We start from the raw sequence: 19879 nt of genomic DNA on the forward strand, positions 1-19879 counted from the left end.
ATCGTAACACAACTTTTATAAAGTATATGACCACGTAACAAGAAGCAGCATAGGCTCATCTTTCTCATCAAATTGAAAGGTTCAGCATGTGACACCCAATTTGTTGTTTCGTTGTTGTCTTCCATTGCATGACTTGTCTCACGCCAAGAGGAAGTTGAACAAGAAACTTCCTTATATTTTTCACATTATAAGTTATTATCATTAATTATTTAATTAGGACCCATTGCCAGTAAATAGTATAGACTTTGGAGAAAAAAGTTCAATATGTTAAATGTTAACAGAAAACAATTATAAAAGGACCATTTTGTAATTTAATTCTTTAAATATTCCTCTACACTTCATTAATGGGAAAAAAAGAATCAACAAAACTCTTCACACTAGTCATTTCAGCCTTTAAAAAAACAAACAAAAAACAAACAAAAAACAAATATGAAACCAGATCGGGATTTCAGAATGTAGTTCCACATGTTAATATATTTACAATGGCTTCGTTCTATTACTTTCCAAGCCTTTGCAGTAAACAAACAGACATTTCTGACAACTAAATGAGATTCAATCATTTTTATGATTAAAAAAACCTTTTTTATTTATTAGGTGAGTACTTTAGCTTGTTCAGGTATTTAATTTCCCTATAAGTTGTAATAAACAGTGCTTTTTGGTCAGTTTTACGCTTTACAACAAATTTTGATCACATGGACTCATGGAAGTTTATTTTTTCCAGAAAAGCAAGTTTGTCATATTATTTATTATGTTTATTAAGGATGTGCCAATATTGATACCTCTATCAGGTATCAGGTCGATACTGTCAAACAGTAAAATGAGTTTGTGATCAAATAAATCAATAAACGAAGGGAAAAGGATTAAGATATTAACTGAAAATTACAACATAGTTTTTATATTCTAAACAGGATACTTGGTGTGTTTTGAGTGAAATCAAAGAGCTCGGCCGCCGGCGGCACCGGAAGACCGGGAGGAGCGACCGTTCGCCTCCCGGTAGCTTGACACCGCGGTGGGCGGAGTGACGGAGGCGCCCCGATCCGCCCTGTCAAGAAGTTTTCCGAGTCCACAACGCGGTGCCTGGAGCGTCCGGAGCTTCTTTCTTCTCTAAACAACAACAACAACAACAAAGAAAAAACTGCGCCCCGGGGCTGACAGCGGCGACGGCACACGGAGGAGCGTGACGCCGACTCGGACGCAGCCATGGACGGTGAGCGGAGCCGCGGCTCCCCGCGGGAGGAGCAGAGCCGTGCGGGGAGTTGTTTGTGCGCTCAGGGGAAAGCCCCGCGTATCGCTGGAGGAGTCAGTTAGTTGAGACAGACAGCGCCAGAAACAGCTTCAATCTAGCTGTCATTCGAGGAAAACACGCGTATAAAGTTATATAAAAGTGATTTAATGCCACTTTCCGAGTGGAAGCCCCCCGGTTTTGCGGCTCGCTCACCGGGGTGAAGAAGAGCCGCGCCGCCAGAGCGGCCTGCTCCTACAACAGCAGAACCCCGCTCTCAAACCACCCGATCTAAAATGTTTTAGGTATTTTCTAAACATATGCAACATTAATCACCTTATCAACACGTTGTTACGTATTATCAACAAGTCAACTTTCATTCGGCTTACACGTAATCCTCTAAATATTACTAATTTACATTATAAATCTATTTTTTTAAGTGGTCAACCCTGCTCGCAAACGCCCACTTCAGGCACCTTAGACGGAAATGATTTAAAATAGCACTCCCTGTTTATCTCTGTGGCCATTAAGTTCAACGTATGTATGCCGATCAGAGGAGCTTATATAGAATTATAAACAAAGTCATCGTTTTCACTGTATAACACTCTTAACACGTGCCTTCCAGCTATTAAACACTAAATAGGAATATTTTATGAAGGAGTCTGGCTGAAACTTTATTTCTGATCCCTTCTATAGTTCTTTCCTCATTTTATAGATTACTAAATGGCGTCAAGTTGTGCACGTCCTAATCCTTGCCTGCATTAGGATAGAATAAGATTTTTGGATGATGTTGTGATTGAGAAGAGTGATACAAAGCCTTTAAAAAAAAAGATCATGTGCAGTAAAATTGACACATTCGTTCCAGAAGCTTTGTTTTTGATATGGATAGATGAGGGTATATGTACCTAGCTGATGATGTAATTAGTTAGACTTTTGGTTTCGCTTTCCTTGCATCCAAAGCAGCGGTTTCATTCAAATAGTCAATAGTGCAGTGATTGTAGACAGATGGGTCTATATTGTGCTTTTTAATGCACATGAAACGAATGAAACGAAGGATTTTTGCATTCACATGTCAGAAAAGATTGAATCCAACCTAAAATTGCAGGATTTTTCACAGTTTAGGCTGCAAAGTGCATGTTTCAGCTTGTAAAGGGTCAGGTGAGAGACACTGAGGATCTCCAGCAGCAGGCCGGGTAATCAGACACCCGTATCACACCCTGCCTGTCATTGTTTGCCTTTTTTTCCCACGCGCCTGTTCTTCTCCGGGGGAACTTGACAGGCGCTTTATGAGCGGTAATTATATTTAGCTGGGAAACGTCCTTCGACCTCTCTGGATGTCGCTCCACAGTCTGGTAGATTTCCACTCTGATCGCACCACAAATGACAAACTCTTACTGAAACCACAAATATGTGTTGAGGGAAGTTTTTTTTTGTTTTTTTTGACTTGTTGCCGTCCCCGTGCTTTGTCATTGCGGTGAGGTTTGGACTAACATCAGGTCCTTCGTGTCCTCCCCAGGGTACAGATGGAACATAGCCACACTCAACCCAGGTAAGTTCCCGTCAGTGCCACGAGGCTTCGCGAGCAAACATTGTCTCCAATCGATTGACCCGGCGGCGTCCGTGTTGACACACACGACGTAGGTCCGAGGTCTCACTGCCCTCCGCTCTGTTTCCAGTCCCAGCAGCCAACCCCTTCATCGAGATCATCGAGCAGCCCAAGCAGCGGGGCATGAGGTTCAGGTACAAGTGTGAGGGGCGCTCGGCCGGCAGCATCCCCGGAGAGAAGAGCAACGACACCACCAAGACCCACCCGGCCATCAAGGTCAGTCCCCAAAATGTATACTTAGCCAAGAGGTCTGCGACCAGAGAGTCTGCAACATGCAGCTCTGGAGCCACAAGTGGCTCTACAGCCCCTCTGTAGCTGCTACAGGGCTGCTAGAATTGGTTCCTATAAGGGAAAACAGCTCAAACTACTACAGAAAACCCCAACAAAACACTAAAACTAGATAAAAACCAACCAAAAAGTTATGTTGAGAAACTCATAGAAATAGTTAGATTAAGGTCAATTGGGTTCAACTGTTTACAAAAACTAAACAATCTAGATATAAAAAAGATAAAATGTAATTCTTAAATAGATATGACTGGTAAAAGAACTAAAAACTGCAAATGGCTAACGTCACTAGAAACAGCTTTAATATAAACTACCAGAATGGCTAAAAAACTCTTTTAAATAACAGCCAAAATAGCTAAAAATGGTTTAAAAAAAAGAAGCTAAAAACTGTTATGGAAAAAAGTTTTATTATCCCAAAAAGAAAAAAAACTGCTAAAATTGAAAATAAAAATAAAAATCCTGAAATAAAAAACAGCCTAAAACTGTTAAAACGACTAAAAATGACTAAAGACGTAAAATATATAAAAAGACAATTATGTTCTGAAATTGTAAGTTGATAAAGTTAGTAACGTTAATTTTAAATGACACAATGATTTGAACCTTTTTAAATCTAACTTCATTACCCAGTCATTATACTGACTGACGCAGGTGTTTTTGATGCTCGGTAACCTTCGCCATGCCTCCCGGGCAGGTGCACAACTACAGCGGGCCGCTGCGCGTGCGCATCTCCCTGGTGACCAAGAACGCGCCGTACAAGCCACACCCCCACGAGCTGGTGGGGAAGGACTGCAAGCACGGCTACTACGAGGCCGACCTGCAGGAGAGGCGCATCCACAGGTACGGCCGGGGGGACGGGAGCGCGCCCGAGCCTGAACGCCCCAGGGTTTTGTTGTGTCGCCGGCCTCGAGCCAGGCGTGGTGGGTCGAGCGGTGTTTGCCGTCGCCATGGTGAAACGAGTTTGACGCTGGGTGTGGAGGCCTGTGAAACATTAACAGGAGAGCCGGCAGAGCCTCCGCAGGGTTCAAAACATCCCATCAACAATAATTGACAGTAACTGTGTAATTAACCTGTGTTTACAGTACTCGAGTACTGTGACTCCACCGTCGCAGTGATGAAATGCAAACAAACAAGTTGTACTGTCGACGGAGGACTGTCTGACCTGTCATCCCTCGAAACTAGTTTACAAAGTGTTACACGTGACATGGGCTCAGCAGGATGGGTTGGGGGCTAAAAAGTCTTAGTTTTTTTTATATTCTGCATCTCCACAGGCTGTTTGTTTCAAAGTCGTGACGGAGGTCAAAACATTTAAGTAAAATGTTGAATTAAATTGTATGATCAACTCAGTCAGTGATGACGTCTGTTAAAACCTGTGACGAGTTTCCCTTTACTCCCCATTGTTAATGTTTATTATCTGCACATGTATGTGTGATTTCATGACAAAAGCAAACTAGAACTACACTCGCGCAGACCTTCGCCAACGCCACATTTGTCGCCATGGAATTCAATGGATTACAAGGATATTTGATCCACCACACCACTCCTCCCATCAGTTGTCACAGTCGTTTCAATTGCTTCATGTTATCACTGATGTACACACATTTTACAATTTCCATGTGACCCCTTCCATGTGAATTTTCTGTCATTAATTGTGATTAATCACATTGTTTTTCTACTGAAGTCTGAACCTTGTAATGGATCTTTATTGAGGGAAAACCACAGAATTAATGTCAGCTCAACACACAGAGACTATATTTAAATCAAAGTCTATTTTTATAACGTCCTTTTAGCTTTGCGTGAAACCGTTTCTCTCCAAGATCAGCAAAATAATAAAAACATTAATTAATTAATGAATTAATAAACATCTAACATAAGTCTGGGTTTTGTTAGAGTTCAGGTCAACCACTTTGAGAATTTGAATATTTCTAGAAACAAAGTTGTGACTTTAATTAACGTGTTATTTTTGACAGCACTAATAAAAGCATAACTTTCGCCCCAACTTTTGTTGTCGAAGACAACAACATCGCCCACTAGGGCCCGAACATGGTAACTACATCAGTTTCAGTGTTTGTTGTTTTGTGTAAACTGACATCATATTCAAAACGTTTCCGTGTAAACGCGAAGCTTTTCTGCCGCGAAAACACAAAAACGATGCGTTGTCACCGGAAACGTTGGCGTGTAAACGCGGTCATAGTGTACAGACGGAAACGAAAGTTGGACTCAAAGATGCCGCCAAGTAAATAATAAAGATAAATACCTTTTTTTAAACCATAATCAAAATTTAGAGACGCCACATAGCCTTGATGCCTCGTTCTTTGACTGTGCCAGGAAACCGAGGCTCCCTTTCAAGTGAAACCGTGTCGCGTTTATAGCACAAAGTTTCATTCATTTATTTATTCATAGAATATGGGCTGGAATATGGACCGGCAGTCATGACTATTATTGTCCATCTACTCACAAGTTGGAGTATTTTCCCTCGTTTCCACACAGACGGAGTTGAGAGTTTAAAAAAAAAAAAAGAAAGGAAAAAACCTTTTTCAAAAAGTTGCGTTTTCAGTGGCTCCGAGCAACGTTGTCGTGTAAACGGACACACAAATAACGCAACAAACGTCGTAGTGTAAACGGGGCCGGGAGCAACTCGAGAGAAGTCAGACAGATCGCCCCCGCCAGGCCCAGAGAGGAATTGCGGTATTGCACGAGGAAGTCGGGGGAGACTGAGAAGTATTTTCATGTTGGCACAGGAGGCTGCCACTTCTTCAAAGAATTTCACATGAGGGACGTTGTCAAAAATGAAACTGTTGGGAAGATTTTAAACCGCCAGCCTTATTAATACATTACTACAGGTGTCGTGGTGAACGTTGCCTCCATGATGAAGAATCTAAAAACACGTCCGAACGCTGCGCCTCAGTTTTGGTGATCGGTCATAAGTCAGGAGACCAGAGTCTGCATGTTTGCAGTCTCCTGATTGCCAGAGGAGAAGCATTAGCATCAAGGCTGGAGCATGAGGAGAGCATTTACATCTGGAAACAGAGATGTGTGTTTGCTGATAAACAACAGGCAGCAGAGTTTGGCAAACAAAAGCGCAAGTCGAGTCTTTTATTGACTTTAACTATTTGAAGAATAACCTACATGCACAGGACATGGTTTGTGTACTGGATGGCGCCAATAATAATAATAATAGATTGTATTTAGAACGCACTTTACATTTAAACAATCTCAGTGCTACAGGAAACATTGAAAAGCTAAGTAAACAAAAGAAACAGTTACAATTTTAGGTATTATTGGACTTAAAAGGAACATAAAAGACAATTAAGGCTTTTTTTATTTTTAAAGGTTTTTGTTTAAAAACATTAGTAGTTTGTGGAGCCCTCAGTGGTCAGGGTCCACGTTCCACATTATAAACATCTTGTTCCCGTTTTGATTAAATGTGGAATTTAATACTTATTTGCACTAAAACACAGGAGAAGATTTTAAGTTTTGTCCTTTTTTTTAACTTTTTTTTTTTTGTATCATTATTCTATCGTTGTGGCCGTCTTCCTCTTTGCAGGTCAATGTGGGCTGGTCTTCACCTTTTATACTAAAATGAACATAGAGAAGAATCAGGAAATTTGGCTATTTTGACTATTTGGTGAAAGAAAACGCGGATCAAACCGATCGACACGCAAGATACGTTTCCTATTGCAACATTAAGAATTGTGTTGTTCCTGTGTGCACTGGCTTTTATGCTGATAGTGGCCGCTGCTATTTTGTTTTGTGACTGTATCACCTCAGGAATGCTCCCGTGGAATTTCTACACGGTTGCTAAACTCTTTCATCTCGCTCAAGGCCGCCGTTGGAAAGCGCCTGATACATACCACAGATAAGAACACGGCGTGGAGTTCGGAGCACAAAGGAGCTCGTAGTGTCGCACCACGGAGTGTAAATATTCATGTCGGACTCTTTTTAAAATGACGGTTAAGAGTGGCAGTCTCGGTGAACTGAGGCACTACGCCGCCGTTTTTGTGTGTTTTCCTTTCAGAAAAGTTTGGCGTTAATGTGGCGGCGTTTTGAAAGCGACGTCCCATTTTATTGCTGGAATCGAACAATAAAGCGAGACTTTATGAAAATGCCAAACCTATCAACATCACGATAGAAAGGAACAAGTGTAATATAGTTATATCAATAACTTTGATTAGCTTTCAACTTAATTAGCCGTCGGCGTCACTTTCTTCAGGTGGGATAATAGGACACGCTCTCCCGAGCCGATTGAAGAATTTATCAGATTTAATGAGTTCGTCTTTTTTTTGAGTGCAGCTTTACCGATTGAAGGTGCCTGAACAGTGACGTCCCTGTAGCCGTGCTGGTAGGCGGAGCCAGAACCAGTCATTCTAGATGTTTCAGCTGACTCAACAAGATTCTACACAGCCAATAGGAGACGTTGTGACTCGGTGCTGTTACATTTTGAAGAGTAGCAGAAGTATGAGAGAGAGAAAAAAGATGAAAGCTGTGGTGGAGTAGCTATGTGGTTTCATAAGTCAGAATAGGTTCTGTTCACGCAACGTTTTGAAAGTGAAGGTGAAGTTTTGTTGCGTTTTATTTGTTCAGAAGCATCTTCAGTACTTCAGAGTACTTATCCTCCACCATCATCTGCATCAATGGAGACACTTTTCTCACATATGTCAGATTCTAAGTATCAACCAAGGACCCTTTAATGTTTCCGTAGCTGTGTCTCATCACCAAGCCACAGCCCCAACTAGTGGCCTGGCATGCAAACTACAGCATTTTCAAAGATTATTACTTTTCCGTGTGCATAGCAATAGTTGTCAAAATGTTTCCGTCTCTGGTATTTTCATTAGACTGTAACTGGATGATGTTGCTTCACACTGAATTGAATGTGGCGCTACAACGTATTTTGTTATTTACGAATAATGACGTTCTGTATGTCATCTCTGGACCACACTGAGGCCTTCATGAAGTAAATCAACAAAGTTAAAAGAACGGGCTGTTGGAAATACATGTAGAATAGGAACATAATCCAACGCTTTACCTCCTTTTGGAAACTCATCTGCTAAATTTGGATTGGTTAACCCAGTGAGTATCGGAAATTCCACGACTGCCGAATCACTACACCACTGCTCGTGTTCGTCCGGGCCTCACTGGTTTCTGTCTGCGACTGTTTGCGCTTTCAGTTTTCAAAACCTGGGAATCCAGTGTGTGAAGAAGAAGGACGTGAACGAGGCCATCACATGCAGACTGCAGACCAACAACAACCCGTTTAACAGTGAGTGGTCCTATGTCTGTTTTATTGCCTAGAGCTACAGGGTAATGTGAGCTCATTTCTTTCCTTGACCTACCTTTTAAATGTTTTTTTTTCTCTGTAGTACTTAGAGATTGTTTAAATGTAAAGTGCCTTAAAAAATGAAATGTATTATTATTAATGAATTATTAGGATATTTTATTAATTGATCGATGAATACTTTTTTATTGTATTTCTTACATAAAATTACTTAGATTTTTTTATTATTATTAATAATAATAATAATAATAATAATATGTAGAATTATTTACATTTTATTATTAATTAATATTAATAATATTTAGGTCTTGGAAATATTTAGGTAAGTATAATATATTTTACTTTTAGCACAGTTTTGTATTTATGTGCTTTATTTGTATATATTTGGCATATTTTCATTTTTAACCATTTTACCCACTTATTTCCCCATTTTAGCCTTTATTGTCACTGTTTTTATTAACGTATAGATTGAGCTCATGCCACTGTTAAACTGTATTTAAATTAATTTCACTTTCCTAGAAATGAATGAAATTCATATCGTTTGTGAAAGTATTGTCTTTATTCATTTATTGAGTTAATTTTTTGCTCGCATGAACCTGCTATCATTAGAGCCATGCTAGAAATGAGCAGAAATGAACCAAATCGTGCTGTAGCCTAGGAAACGCTTTTTTAGCCAACTTCAACTTAATCCAACACTGACTTAGTGTCTCTGTTCTTTAATTTGTATTAAAACGTATCTAGTATAGCTTTAGTTGAACTTTTCTGTTTATAGCTAATTCCATAGTGTAGTTTTAACCTTTACACTAATAAAGGTTTTTATGTTACTATTATGACGTAAATACAGTATTTCTTTTTTTTTTTTTTACTTAATCAAAACAATTTTGTTACTTTTTTCTCCTAAATTAGCCTGCCTGTGCAAGAAGCTAGTTTGAAAATGACTGATTATATTCGAAGACACGGTATCTGAAAAGAGGATTTTTAGCTGTTTACTATCACAGATTGTAGAAAGATTTTTTTGTTTGAGTTTTTCTTACAGCTTCTCGTTGTTTTTAAGCTCCAAAAGTGTATTTAAACCTTTAGCTTGTGTTGCTTTGACCTTTTGCTTTCTTAAAAACAAAGTGAGTGAACATAAACCCAGATATCGTCTGCATACACGTATATATATATTTCTATGGCTGCCTGTTACAACAGCAATGCCTGTTCCCTGTGACTGTGCTTACTGGTGTTCAGACACTCGCATGAGACAGGAAGCCAGACTGTTATGTGGCCTGACTGTTCACCCACACCCTTTCCCTTCACTGTCTTGGCTGCAGTTCCCGAGCCGAAGGTGTGGGAGGAGGAATTTGACCTGAATTCGGTGCGGCTCTGCTTCCAGGCCTCCATCACTCTGCCCACAGGGGAGCTGTTCTCCCTGGAGCCCGTGGTGTCCAAGCCCATCTTTGACAACCGTGAGTCCTCGACGCAAACAATCAAGTGTTAAATCTTCTTGAAGCGCAAGTCTGGGCGTCTTCCACACAGTACCCTAATATGTAATGTCCACTTCTTGGAACCTGCGAGTCCCTCAGACACTCTTTGTTCCTCTTTGCTTGTTACATTTTCCTGTCAGCTCAGAGGTTTTGACAAGAATTGACCTTGAAACATGACCACGTGAAACTTTTCTCACAGTTAACACCAGATCTCTGTAGTGCTGTTTTTAAATTCACCAGCAAGTCATATTTCCTGTTGAAGTTTGTCCTTCCAGATTTGTAAGATTTTACTTGAAACAGTGACTATACGTGTAGTTTCTCTTTGAAAATGTGACGTCGACAAACTGTGAGAGACGTATTTATCAAATAAATGGGAAATTGGACATTCCTAACAGACCAAGGAGTGTAACTTAACATACGGTATATACTGTATCTGACATGCATGATAACAAATTAAATTTACGGTGAGCCATCCCTGACTGGCAGGGGGGGTGGGTTAATTAAAAGGAAAAAAAGTTTCCCTACAGGTCATTTGTCTTGGTTAGTATAATGCTATTTTGGTTTCACAGTTTTTTTTTATTTATTTTGTATTCATTTTGTTTTGTTCAATTATTATTTATTATTAGTTATCACTATGACCAATGTTACCTAATGTAATTACTATTTCTGGCATTTTTGTTTGTATTTTTCCTTTTTATTACCTGAAATTAATATAATCTGCTCACTTTATTTTATGTTTCTTTGTTGTGGACTCGTATGAGGGGAAACAATAAAAATGGAAATGGAAAAATGGAAAAAAGAAAGAAAGAAAGGACAAACTGTACAGATAGGAAAGTGAAGGATTTTTTTTTCTGCCCTCCAGGAGCCCCGAACACAGCCGAGCTGAAGATCTGCAGGGTCAACCGCAACTCTGGAAGCTGCAAAGGAGGCGACGAGATCTTTCTGCTGTGCGACAAAGTGCAGAAAGGTACAACATAGTTTACTGACACTTCTGGGCCCGGTTGTTCACAACCCGGTTATCGTTTAACTAGCCGTAAAATACATTTAACCGACCGTTAACTTTAACAGCGCTGTTATCTTGTTGTTCAAACTGGGTTAATGTTAATCGAGTGTTATCTTGATGTTAAAGTTAACTCACCATGGCGTTCACTGGCAGCGCGGCGTTCATGATACCAGTTCAACAAAGGAAGGATAGAGTGAACCGTGGACTTAACTTTAATATAAGTTAATACTCTCATGAAGAGTTACGCTTCTACGTCCCATAGAGAAAAAATAATAATAACGCGTGGGAATGAGATAATAATTAGTAACTGGAGACACCGAGTTACTATCTCCTTCCCTCGTATTATATTTTTTCACCAATGCCGCCGCCATCCCATCATATTTGCTGTTATGGAGCTTTGAGATCAAATCATATGGACTACATTAGATATTGGTGTTTTCGAACTAAAGCATGTGAAATACAGACATGTTAAACTCACCTTGATCCTAAAAGAGAGGATCTAATTCTCAGCAGCTACGGATCATGTATTCCCTCTTTACCATAAGAAAATGAGGCTGGGGCTTATTTTTCAACATTTGGGCATTACATAGTGAATTTCTGCTCCTTTCACTTTATTTCTGGAAGTGTCTGAATCAAATGCTTCAACATGGAGGAATGGAGGGGTAGAATGATAGAACGCTGCTCTACAGCCGTTTCCAATAGCAACCCCCAGTCCATTTACCCTAATAATCCAACCCTGTCTGTCCACACGAATGTCTGTGTGCTCTCATTGTTAAAGTCTGTAGTGTATTGTTTTCTGCAAGATGTCTCCAGTCCATCATGGAATGGAACCAGACAATCAGACTACGGCCCGGTCCAATAGAATAAGATGCAGCAGGATCCTCCTGTTGCAGAAGGACTGAAGCTGGATTCCGACTGTTCATATTGAATCTGAATGACTTATTGGTCCTTCCATGGTACATCTTAGTGACCATGTGAGGTTTGTTCTCACGGTCAAATATCCAAGCAGTCATCAAAGAAGTCAACCTGAAAGTAAAACCCACAACTTGCCTGCTCCCAATTCCATCAGTTCTCAGCACTGCTTGATTCGCGCCTTCGTGCCGAGCAGCAGGGAACTCCTCCGAATACTACATAGCTCATAGAACAAAAGTCAGGAGAACAATAGGTTAGGACTCTTGTACTCCACTATTACTTCTAGTGTCTCCCATGTTGTCAATGAAAGCTGCTCACGTGTCTTTATTTTTTTTTAAACGCCCTTTGGCTCAGACACTAAACATTTGAGGCCAATTGTTTATCTTGGGTTGTTGTTGATGTTGCATAGCAGCAGGTGTGACGCAGCACTCCTTTCACTAGTCTCTCGCAGAAAACGCTCGTTTGGGAGCGAGGTGTAGATTTTTTTTATGTAGGTGAGGAGTCTTGTTGCGATTTTATGTGTAACTGGGGAAAAGATCCAAAATCTGGGTCGGGGAAAATCCATCAGAACTGAGAAAGTGGAAAGTTTCAGCAGCTCTGAGAAACGAAAAGGACATTTGTACATACATCTAAACCATAAACCGCGATAAACCAAACCTTATCAATACTATAAATATATTTCTTTGTCCTCTGCTTTAAACCCATTGAGCTTTCTGATTCGGATTCACTCTCGCAACCCAAATCTCTTCCAGTCTCGTCGGTCCAGGGTTTCAAAAAAGCAATAAAAATATAAAAATCAGTATTTCAAGATGCAGAGAAGATGAAGATTGTCCTTGCTGTCGCCATCATATAGTTTGCATGGACTGTCTTCGTAGTGTAAGCTCACGTTCCATTGCATGTCCGTCCCCCGTCTCGCAGAGGACATCGAGGTGCGCTTCTTCCAGGACTCCTGGGAAGGGAAGGGCACGTTCTCCCAGGCGGACGTCCACCGGCAGGTGGCCATCGTGTTCCGCACGCCGCCGTACCGCGACACCAACCTGACCGAGCCCATCAGAGTGAAGATGCAGCTGCGCCGGCCCTCCGACCGGGAGGTCAGCGAGCCTATGGACTTCCAGTACCTGCCGGCCGACCCAGGTGAGAATCGGCCCTCAGCTCCCGGCCGGACGTCGCGTGAACTGCTTGACCAAACGTTTTGTCTTTTCCTGACCCCTGCAGATGAGTACAGGCTGAGTGAGAAGAGAAAACGCACGGGAGAGATGTTTCAGGGCCTGAAGCTGGGGCCCATGCTCTCCACCGGTACGTAGACCACCAGCTTCAATCGCTCTTCCTTGATACATCAGGCCAAAACAACCACCATCACATTTCTTGGTACTCTAAAGTTTTTTTAAGTGCAGAACTGAGACTAAGCTTTATCAGTGGAGTCTGAAATACGTGTGCTTTTAATGTGTCCGGATGCTTGACGGACGTGGAGCTCAGAAGAAGTCGTTGGACAGAGAGTTGGACTGATGTGGAAGTCGGAGATCATGAGGAACAGCACAACTGAAGTGAATGTTCAAAGTGACTAAAGTCTTTCTGAGACACATGACACCCAGAAGCTGCCAACTGTAAATGACACGGTGGTGGTATCATCATGCTGTGGGGCTGCTTCCCGGCCGCGAGCAACGGGACATTAAATTCATCAGAGAGAAATGTGTTCTATACGGTCAGAAAAACAGCAGCAGGAAGATATAAGAAGGTTCTGGATGAATAATTAAAAAGAAAAGAGACAAACATGTTCTTGTTATTGAATAATTGCATGACTTGCATGTGTTGGAGGGTATTCACAGTTGTCCTACAAACTCCACTGTCCTTCCTGTTGGATTTTCAGTGTCTATTCCACAAGACAGACGCCACATAAGCCAGGCACGGAGGACAGGCACGGCCAAGCCTCCACCGATGAGCGCGCAAGCTGGTGAGCCTCAACCACTCAGTACACATTTCTGTAAAGACACGTAGCCTTGGATTCTTGTCCTCGTTTCTAATTCTTGGTAATTGTCTTTTACCTCAGTTTCTGTCTGTTTGAATTCTGAGGACTTTTCTTGTGAAGCTCATTTCTTATCCTGTGTTTTTCAGCTGCGGCGGCGCCCCCTGGTGCCAGCGGAGCCAAAGCCCAGCCCCCGTTCTCCTACAACCAGCCCGGCCAGCTCTTCTCGGTCCAGCCCAAGGTGGAGCCGTCTCTTTCCCTCTCCGCAGTGACCACGAGCCAGACGGTGAAGATCATGGAGAGTCTGAACCTGGGCCCGCAGCCCAAAGCCCCTCTGGTGCTCTCCTTCCCCCTGTTGGCAGCGGCAGCTCCCTCCTCCGCCTCCTCCTCCTCCACCACCGCCTCCTCCGTTCAGCAGGACTACCCCACCGTCAACCTGTCCGACCTTCACGAGTTCTTCCCCTCCATCTCCCCGGCCGGCCCCCAGGAGGTGTCAGGCCCCCAGGGCGCCACCGGCCCCCCTCAGGGCGCCGCCGGCCCCTTCGGCATGCAGGCCTCCCAGTTCAGGGTCGACGAGGACATCCTGGAGTTCCCCAGCTTCTCCGAGACTCAGGTCCCGGGCACGCTGGACAGCCTCAACATGGACGACTTCGTGGGCCTCCTGAGCGAGGCCCCGGGGCCCTGCCACCCCTCCGCCGCCACCGCCGCCATGCAGAACAGCTCGGCCTCCGACAACCCAGGAAGCCCCTATATGAACTACCCCAACAGCATCGTCCACCTGCTGCAGAACCAGGGCATGATGGAGATGGCGAGCAACAGCAGCCACCGGCAGCCCGTGCTGGACGACTTCGACGAGCTGATGTCGGCCGACGAGGACCGCCTCATCTCCATCTTCACCAGTGGAAGCCACGCCGGGTTCGTGTCGGGACACCAGACTTAGATCTGTGTGACTCTTTCATTTCTTCCCTCTCCAATAAGACACTTTTACAAAACCACTGGCCAGTGGCCCCTCCAGCCGTCAGGACTCCTTTTTGTTGCGATTACAAACGAGCCAGGACGAGCCGGAGGAGAGAAAACGTAGCAGAAAGACTTGTTGTGGCCGTCTCTTTGTTGGTTTTGCACAGCTTTATCCGACACGATCCCACTCGAATCAAAATCATCCGAGAAATGTCAATATGTATCTTTTTCAGAAAAAGCAAACAAAAGCAAAAAATCTCAATGAAACATTAACATGTGCAGCTTGTGGTTGTTTTTGTCCTGTCATTTGTAACTGTGGTCACGGAAATGCTCAAGTTTAGTCGGCCTTTTTGTTATTTTAAAGGTACACTATTAAGATTGTGGTAACATGCATTACTTATTATTCTGTCATTTTCACTCCAGCAGATTCACTTTTAGTTGTGTTCATCAAGTGACTTCTTACACATTGTTTTAGGAATTAGTGCAAGAAAGCAGTGTTGCAGTTCTGAAACTCAACCGGCGTGTCTGTAAATTGAAGACTTGTTTGTCAAACTCTAGATTTGGAGGGTGTTTTTATAAAGACAAGTTTAATCAGAATTGTAGACCCAGATGAAAGAGAAGTTGGACACTTGGATCATGTACTGTATTAACCCTTACAGTACTGGAATCAGGTCCAAAGCTTCTAGCGGCAAAATGTATTTCTCAAACACGGTGGCTCGTGAAAGTTATCACCGTCGCTACACCTGCATTCAATGCAACATAATTTATCTGATGAATCCTGTGCACTGTAATGGCACAACAATCTCTTATGAGTCGATATCTTCAGGATAAACCTCCGAACAATAGAAGACGAAGCCGCATGAAAGAGGAAAAGTAAAGTGTGCTGGGTTACTAGATTCACTTTAAAAAAAAACATTGTATATGGTGTCTCTTCATTTTTCTTTATAAAGACTGCACTAGGTAGCAGCAGTGAGTTACCGACTCACTGTACCCCCTAGTGTCTGGAAATGGTATTGCAAGAGTAATTTCGGTTTGTATGTATGTTACTTTTGGGTTTTGTAGAAATATTACATACTGTACCTTTTAAACGTGTAATAAGATGTTTGTCTTTTTGAGGGAGGGGTTCTTCTCTAGAGATTGGTATCTGGACGTTTGCAAGTTGCTCAAATGAAGGTCTAAATGTAAATAAGCATCATTAACTGCAGCTTACATCACTTGTAATAGTTATTTCAACAACGGCTACGACCGTTTCTCACTCTGTACAAAAATATATTTTTGGATGGGGCCGAGTATCATCAGGGACGATCTCATGTTGGTAAAAGACTTGATTCATTCTGATGTTCCAGTTTATCGAAAAACTGCAAAACAAAAATATGAAATGTATCTATCCAAAATTAACATGAGATAGTTTCCACACTCAAAGAACTAACGTAAGTCACGTCCTGGCAACAGCCCACCAACCTAAAAATAAACATTTAAAAAAAATATCGATATGTGCCTAAGCGTGGATATTTTTGCACAGCCTTATCAATGTAATTATGCTTCTCGTTTTGTTGCAATGAATGACTGTCATCATCCAAGACACAATAAAAAAGCACCACATTGAACATCTGGACTTCAAAGCTCGACTTTATTTGGCAAGTCTGTAATTGTGGTTCAGCACAGAACTGAAAGGAGGATTGTGTAGAAAAGAAACGGCCTAAAACTGTGCGTAGGAACAAAAAAATTTTTTTTTAACAGAAGCTCTTCTTACTTGGCAATAACAAAAACAGGCCAGTTAAAAATCAGATGAAATCATGATTGTTTTAACGAGAAAAGGAAGAGCTGGAGGTGAAAATTGAACACAGTAATGTCAGTACCGCACAGCCCAGCAGCTGGGACACGCACGCACACACACACACACACACACACACACATACACACACTTATGTCACCTCCAGGTTGGTGACTTTGTTGACAATGTGCGAGCGTCTGGGGACGCACTCCAGGTCGAATTTGCTCTCGTATATGGTGGGACACATCTTCCAGCGGTTGTTCCTGTAGATCCCCAGGTACGAGTACACGTCCGGCTTGTAGGACAGTGGGCACTTGACCCCCGTGGCACGGATGACCGAATCCAGCCTCATGATCTCGCTCTCGTCCGTGAAGTTCTGATTGTAGGCACAAATGACCTGCCGGCTTTCGCTCTTGGGATTGAACGGGCTGACCTTAACGGAGTAGATCTTGCCTTCCAGGGTGGCCCTGGCCACGCACTCCCACGCGTGGTCCAGCTTGAAGCCCGAGTCCAAGTGCATGAGCCACTTGCCGGAGAGTACGCCGTGGTTCAGGGCCAGCTCCTTGACTGTCTGGAAGTTGACGGGCCTGGAGCCGGACAAAAGTTTCTCCCAGCTCTCCTGGAGGCCGGACACGTCCCCGCTGCACCCGCTGTGGGTCGGGCCCAGCACGGCGATCCACCCCACGGGGCTGGCCCTGCCTTCCTCGTCCCCGAACCTGCACACCTGCGAGGGCCTGTTGGTCTCCAGCCAGCCCTCGAACTCGGATCTCGGGGTTTTCCTGGAGTCGAACACGATCCAAGGGTCCATGTCTGCGGCCATGGACTCGGCTGCGTAGGTCTCTGCAGACGGGGTCTCCACCTCGCCATCTGTGGGGGCTTCTTCCTCCTCCATGAAGAAGCTGATGGAGTCTGTTGGCAGAAAGAAACACGTAGATGTGTGAGCCAGCCTCTTAGCCTCTTAGCTCAGCATCACACAACTACATAAACGTCTCCCCATTTGCAATTCGCACAAGTTTGTGCCACACTTCCGGCTGATAAGGAAAACCTCTGCCTCAGCTGTGTTGCTATTAGCCGGCGAGCTAGCTTCTCTACAAGAGTACATATGTGGAGAAAGAGGCGATCTAACGGCGCTGCGAAGAGCGAATGCTAAACATATCCAACGTTATAGATTGTAAATATGTTTGTTAGTAACGATAATCGTGCGCAGGGTTTACAGTTTACCGTACCTGTCGTCGAACTTTGTTTCCCTGTTGACGTCCCGCGCATGCGCAGCAGAGCTCCGGCCGGGTCCTCCTTCTTCTTCTTCGGCTTCTGCTTCTTCCGCTGCTGCTTCTTCTTCTTCTGCCTTTCTGGAAGGGTGTACACCGTACGGTATAATGCTGCCCTCCACCGTCCACACAAAATATTACTCCACCAGCTCAAATCCTCTCATACAACCCAGAGGAGTGGAGGAATTTTAACACTGCCTTCCCAAGAGTCAGATTTCCCCCCCTAACTCGAAAACCGTTTTCAAGGAAAACACCTCCAGACCCAGATCAGACAAATCTTCAAACAGCTTCTACCTGTGACAAGAGTATAGCTTACAGCGAAATAACACATGAGCCACCGTCTCTGATTCCCCACACTCACACAAACCATTCAGATGTTTTGCAATCACCTTTAAACTACTAGTCAGACAGCAGTGCTCCAGTGTCACCCTGGTTTAAATAACCTCATCTCTCCACCCCAGCGTACTCCTCCGCCTCTTACCTTTCACTGAATATAAATGCAAACCTGATCCCACTCCTGTTGCCATATTGTCTCCAGCTTTTCATTGCAGACTTTAATCCATTCCCCTTTTCAAATTAGTACATTAAATCCTCTTGTTTCTTTATTCAAGGATTCTTTCGCTAGTCTATCAGCAGTTTCATTTCCCTCAATTCCCGAGTGGCCCGGCACCCACATAAAACAAACATGAGAATGTGACCTTTCCATTCTTGAAAGGCGGTGCAGGATCACAACTATTAGATCAGGTCGAGCTCTGGAAGCACCTTCATCTGACGCCACCAAAGCAGCAGCAGAATCCCAGCATATGACACTGTTCTTTGGTTTATTATGCTCCGCCCAGTCTAAAGCTCTTTGAATTGCTAGAAGTTCAGCAGAACAAATGGATATATTATCTGATGTGCGCATGCTGGTTAGCAGATTCTCCTCAGCAACAGAAACTACAATCCCAGTTTTCCCAGAAACTGGATCCTTTGAACCGTCTCTGAATGTTTTCATGAACCCATTAAACTGATTCAGACTCATCTTCACATCTTTGCTGAGGAATATTTCTCCCTTCTTCCAGATCGTTCCATCATCTGCAAACAGAGACTTCCCAAAGAATTTAGGTAGGTTCAAAAAAATATCATTAATCATAATGTTAAAGAGGACCGGGCTGATCACTGCCCCTTGAGGAGTTCCATTAATGATGTCAGCAGTTCCTGAGAGATCACCTCCATCTTTAACTTGAATGGATCTATTATTAAGGAAATCCTTAATGGAGTAGAACATCCTACCCTTAACACCTGCATCATGAAGTCTTATTAATAATCCCTCCTTCCACATTGAATCGTATGCCTTTTCAATATCCAAAAACACAGCGATCACATCTTCTTTATTAATGATAGCATCTTGATCTACTACTGCAGTGGAGTCCAGATTACTCCGACCAACTCTGAACCCATTTTGATAGCTTGCAAGGAAACCCGTAGATTCAAGAAAATAAACGACCTATTAGTCACCATTCTGTCCATCATAACAGCTGTTAACGCTGTCGGTTTCAGGATAGGAACCAGAACAGCATGTTTCCACGCCTTAGGTAATGCTCCAGCCTCCCAGACAGAACTAAACAAAGCCAGTATTTCCTCCAATGCTACAGCATCAAAATGTTTAAGCAATTCAGAGCTGATCCTGTCTTGTCCAGGAGTGGAGTTGGCTCCTGCTTGAGCGCCTTCAGAGAGACAAACACATTATAACTAAATCTTAAAAGCTTGTTTTCTTTCTTTCGCTGCCTTGCCACAGTCACTATTCCACCATGGAACAATTACTCCATCCTTTGGGATTCCTCTACATGGGCTTGTCCTTAAAGCCGCACTAAGAATGACTTTAGTCCAGGAATCATTAAACTCATCAACAGAAGCGTCACCATTATTACCCCCTAAACGATTTCCAATTTCTTCTCCAAACTTACCCCATTCTGCCCTTGAAAAATCAAACCTTTTAATAAGCCCCCCTGAACTACTATTAGGGATCTTCCAAACAGGCTTAAAACAGAAAAGTGGTCACTTCCCATTGAATGTTTGCCCGGGACATCCCCTGCCCGATCTTTCTGCAGGGAGATGTACCCTGGAATTATACAATCCAGATGGAGTTTTAACCACGTCTCCTGTACACAT

At 43.0% G+C, this 19879-nt stretch overlaps 2 protein-coding genes across 3 annotated transcripts; one reads left to right on the forward strand and one right to left on the reverse strand.

The window, feature by feature from the left end:
* Nucleotides 1-1000: 1000 nt before the first annotated feature.
* On the forward strand, nt 1001-16299 carry rela (v-rel avian reticuloendotheliosis viral oncogene homolog A). Of its 2 annotated transcripts, none has more exons than XM_080486875.1 (11): nt 1001-1207; nt 2739-2771; nt 2899-3044; nt 3805-3950; nt 8279-8370; nt 9699-9833; nt 10714-10818; nt 12685-12900; nt 12982-13062; nt 13634-13717; nt 13879-16292. In XM_080486875.1, exons 1-11 carry the CDS (start codon nt 1201-1203, stop codon nt 14667-14669), a joined length of 1836 nt encoding a protein of 611 aa, XP_080343001.1. In that variant the 5' UTR covers nt 1001-1200; the 3' UTR covers nt 14670-16292. The 2 variants fall into 2 exon arrangements, with proteins under 2 accessions (XP_080343001.1, XP_080343002.1); XM_080486876.1 differs by having other exon boundaries at nt 1024-1207; nt 2905-3044; nt 13879-16299.
* cUnh11orf68 (chromosome Un C11orf68 homolog) lies at nt 11452-17747 on the reverse strand. The gene is made up of 3 exons (XM_080486877.1): nt 17687-17747; nt 16621-17369; nt 11452-12975 (listed from the first exon to the last, which is right to left on the reverse strand). Exons 1-3 carry the CDS (start codon nt 17724-17726, stop codon nt 12868-12870), a joined length of 897 nt encoding a protein of 298 aa, XP_080343003.1. The 5' UTR covers nt 17727-17747; the 3' UTR covers nt 11452-12867.
* Nucleotides 17748-19879: the final 2132 nt, after the last annotated feature.

The sequence above is a fragment of the Lipophrys pholis genome (genome assembly GCF_963383615.2).
Source record: "Lipophrys pholis genome assembly, chromosome: 18".
Taxonomy (NCBI): Eukaryota; Metazoa; Chordata; class Actinopteri; order Blenniiformes; family Blenniidae; genus Lipophrys; species Lipophrys pholis.

Bases quoted from the DNA above. Each gene is read 5' to 3' on its own strand.
- rela (XM_080486875.1), top strand. The intron at 2,772-2,898 runs GTAAGTTCCCGT...CTCTGTTTCCAG, and splicing joins CATAGCCACACTCAACCCAG to TCCCAGCAGCCAACCCCTTC. The intron at 12,901-12,981 runs GTGAGAATCGGC...TGACCCCTGCAG, and splicing joins GTACCTGCCGGCCGACCCAG to ATGAGTACAGGCTGAGTGAG.
- cUnh11orf68 (XM_080486877.1), bottom strand. From the start codon at position 17,726: ATGCGCGGGACGTCAACAGGGAAACAAAGTTCGACGACAG. The intron at 17,370-17,686 runs GTACGGTAAACT...TTCTGCCAACAG, and splicing joins GAAACAAAGTTCGACGACAG to ACTCCATCAGCTTCTTCATG. The intron at 12,976-16,620 runs GTGACATAAGTG...ACTCATCTGCAG, and splicing joins ACAAAGTCACCAACCTGGAG to GGGTCAGGAAAAGACAAAAC.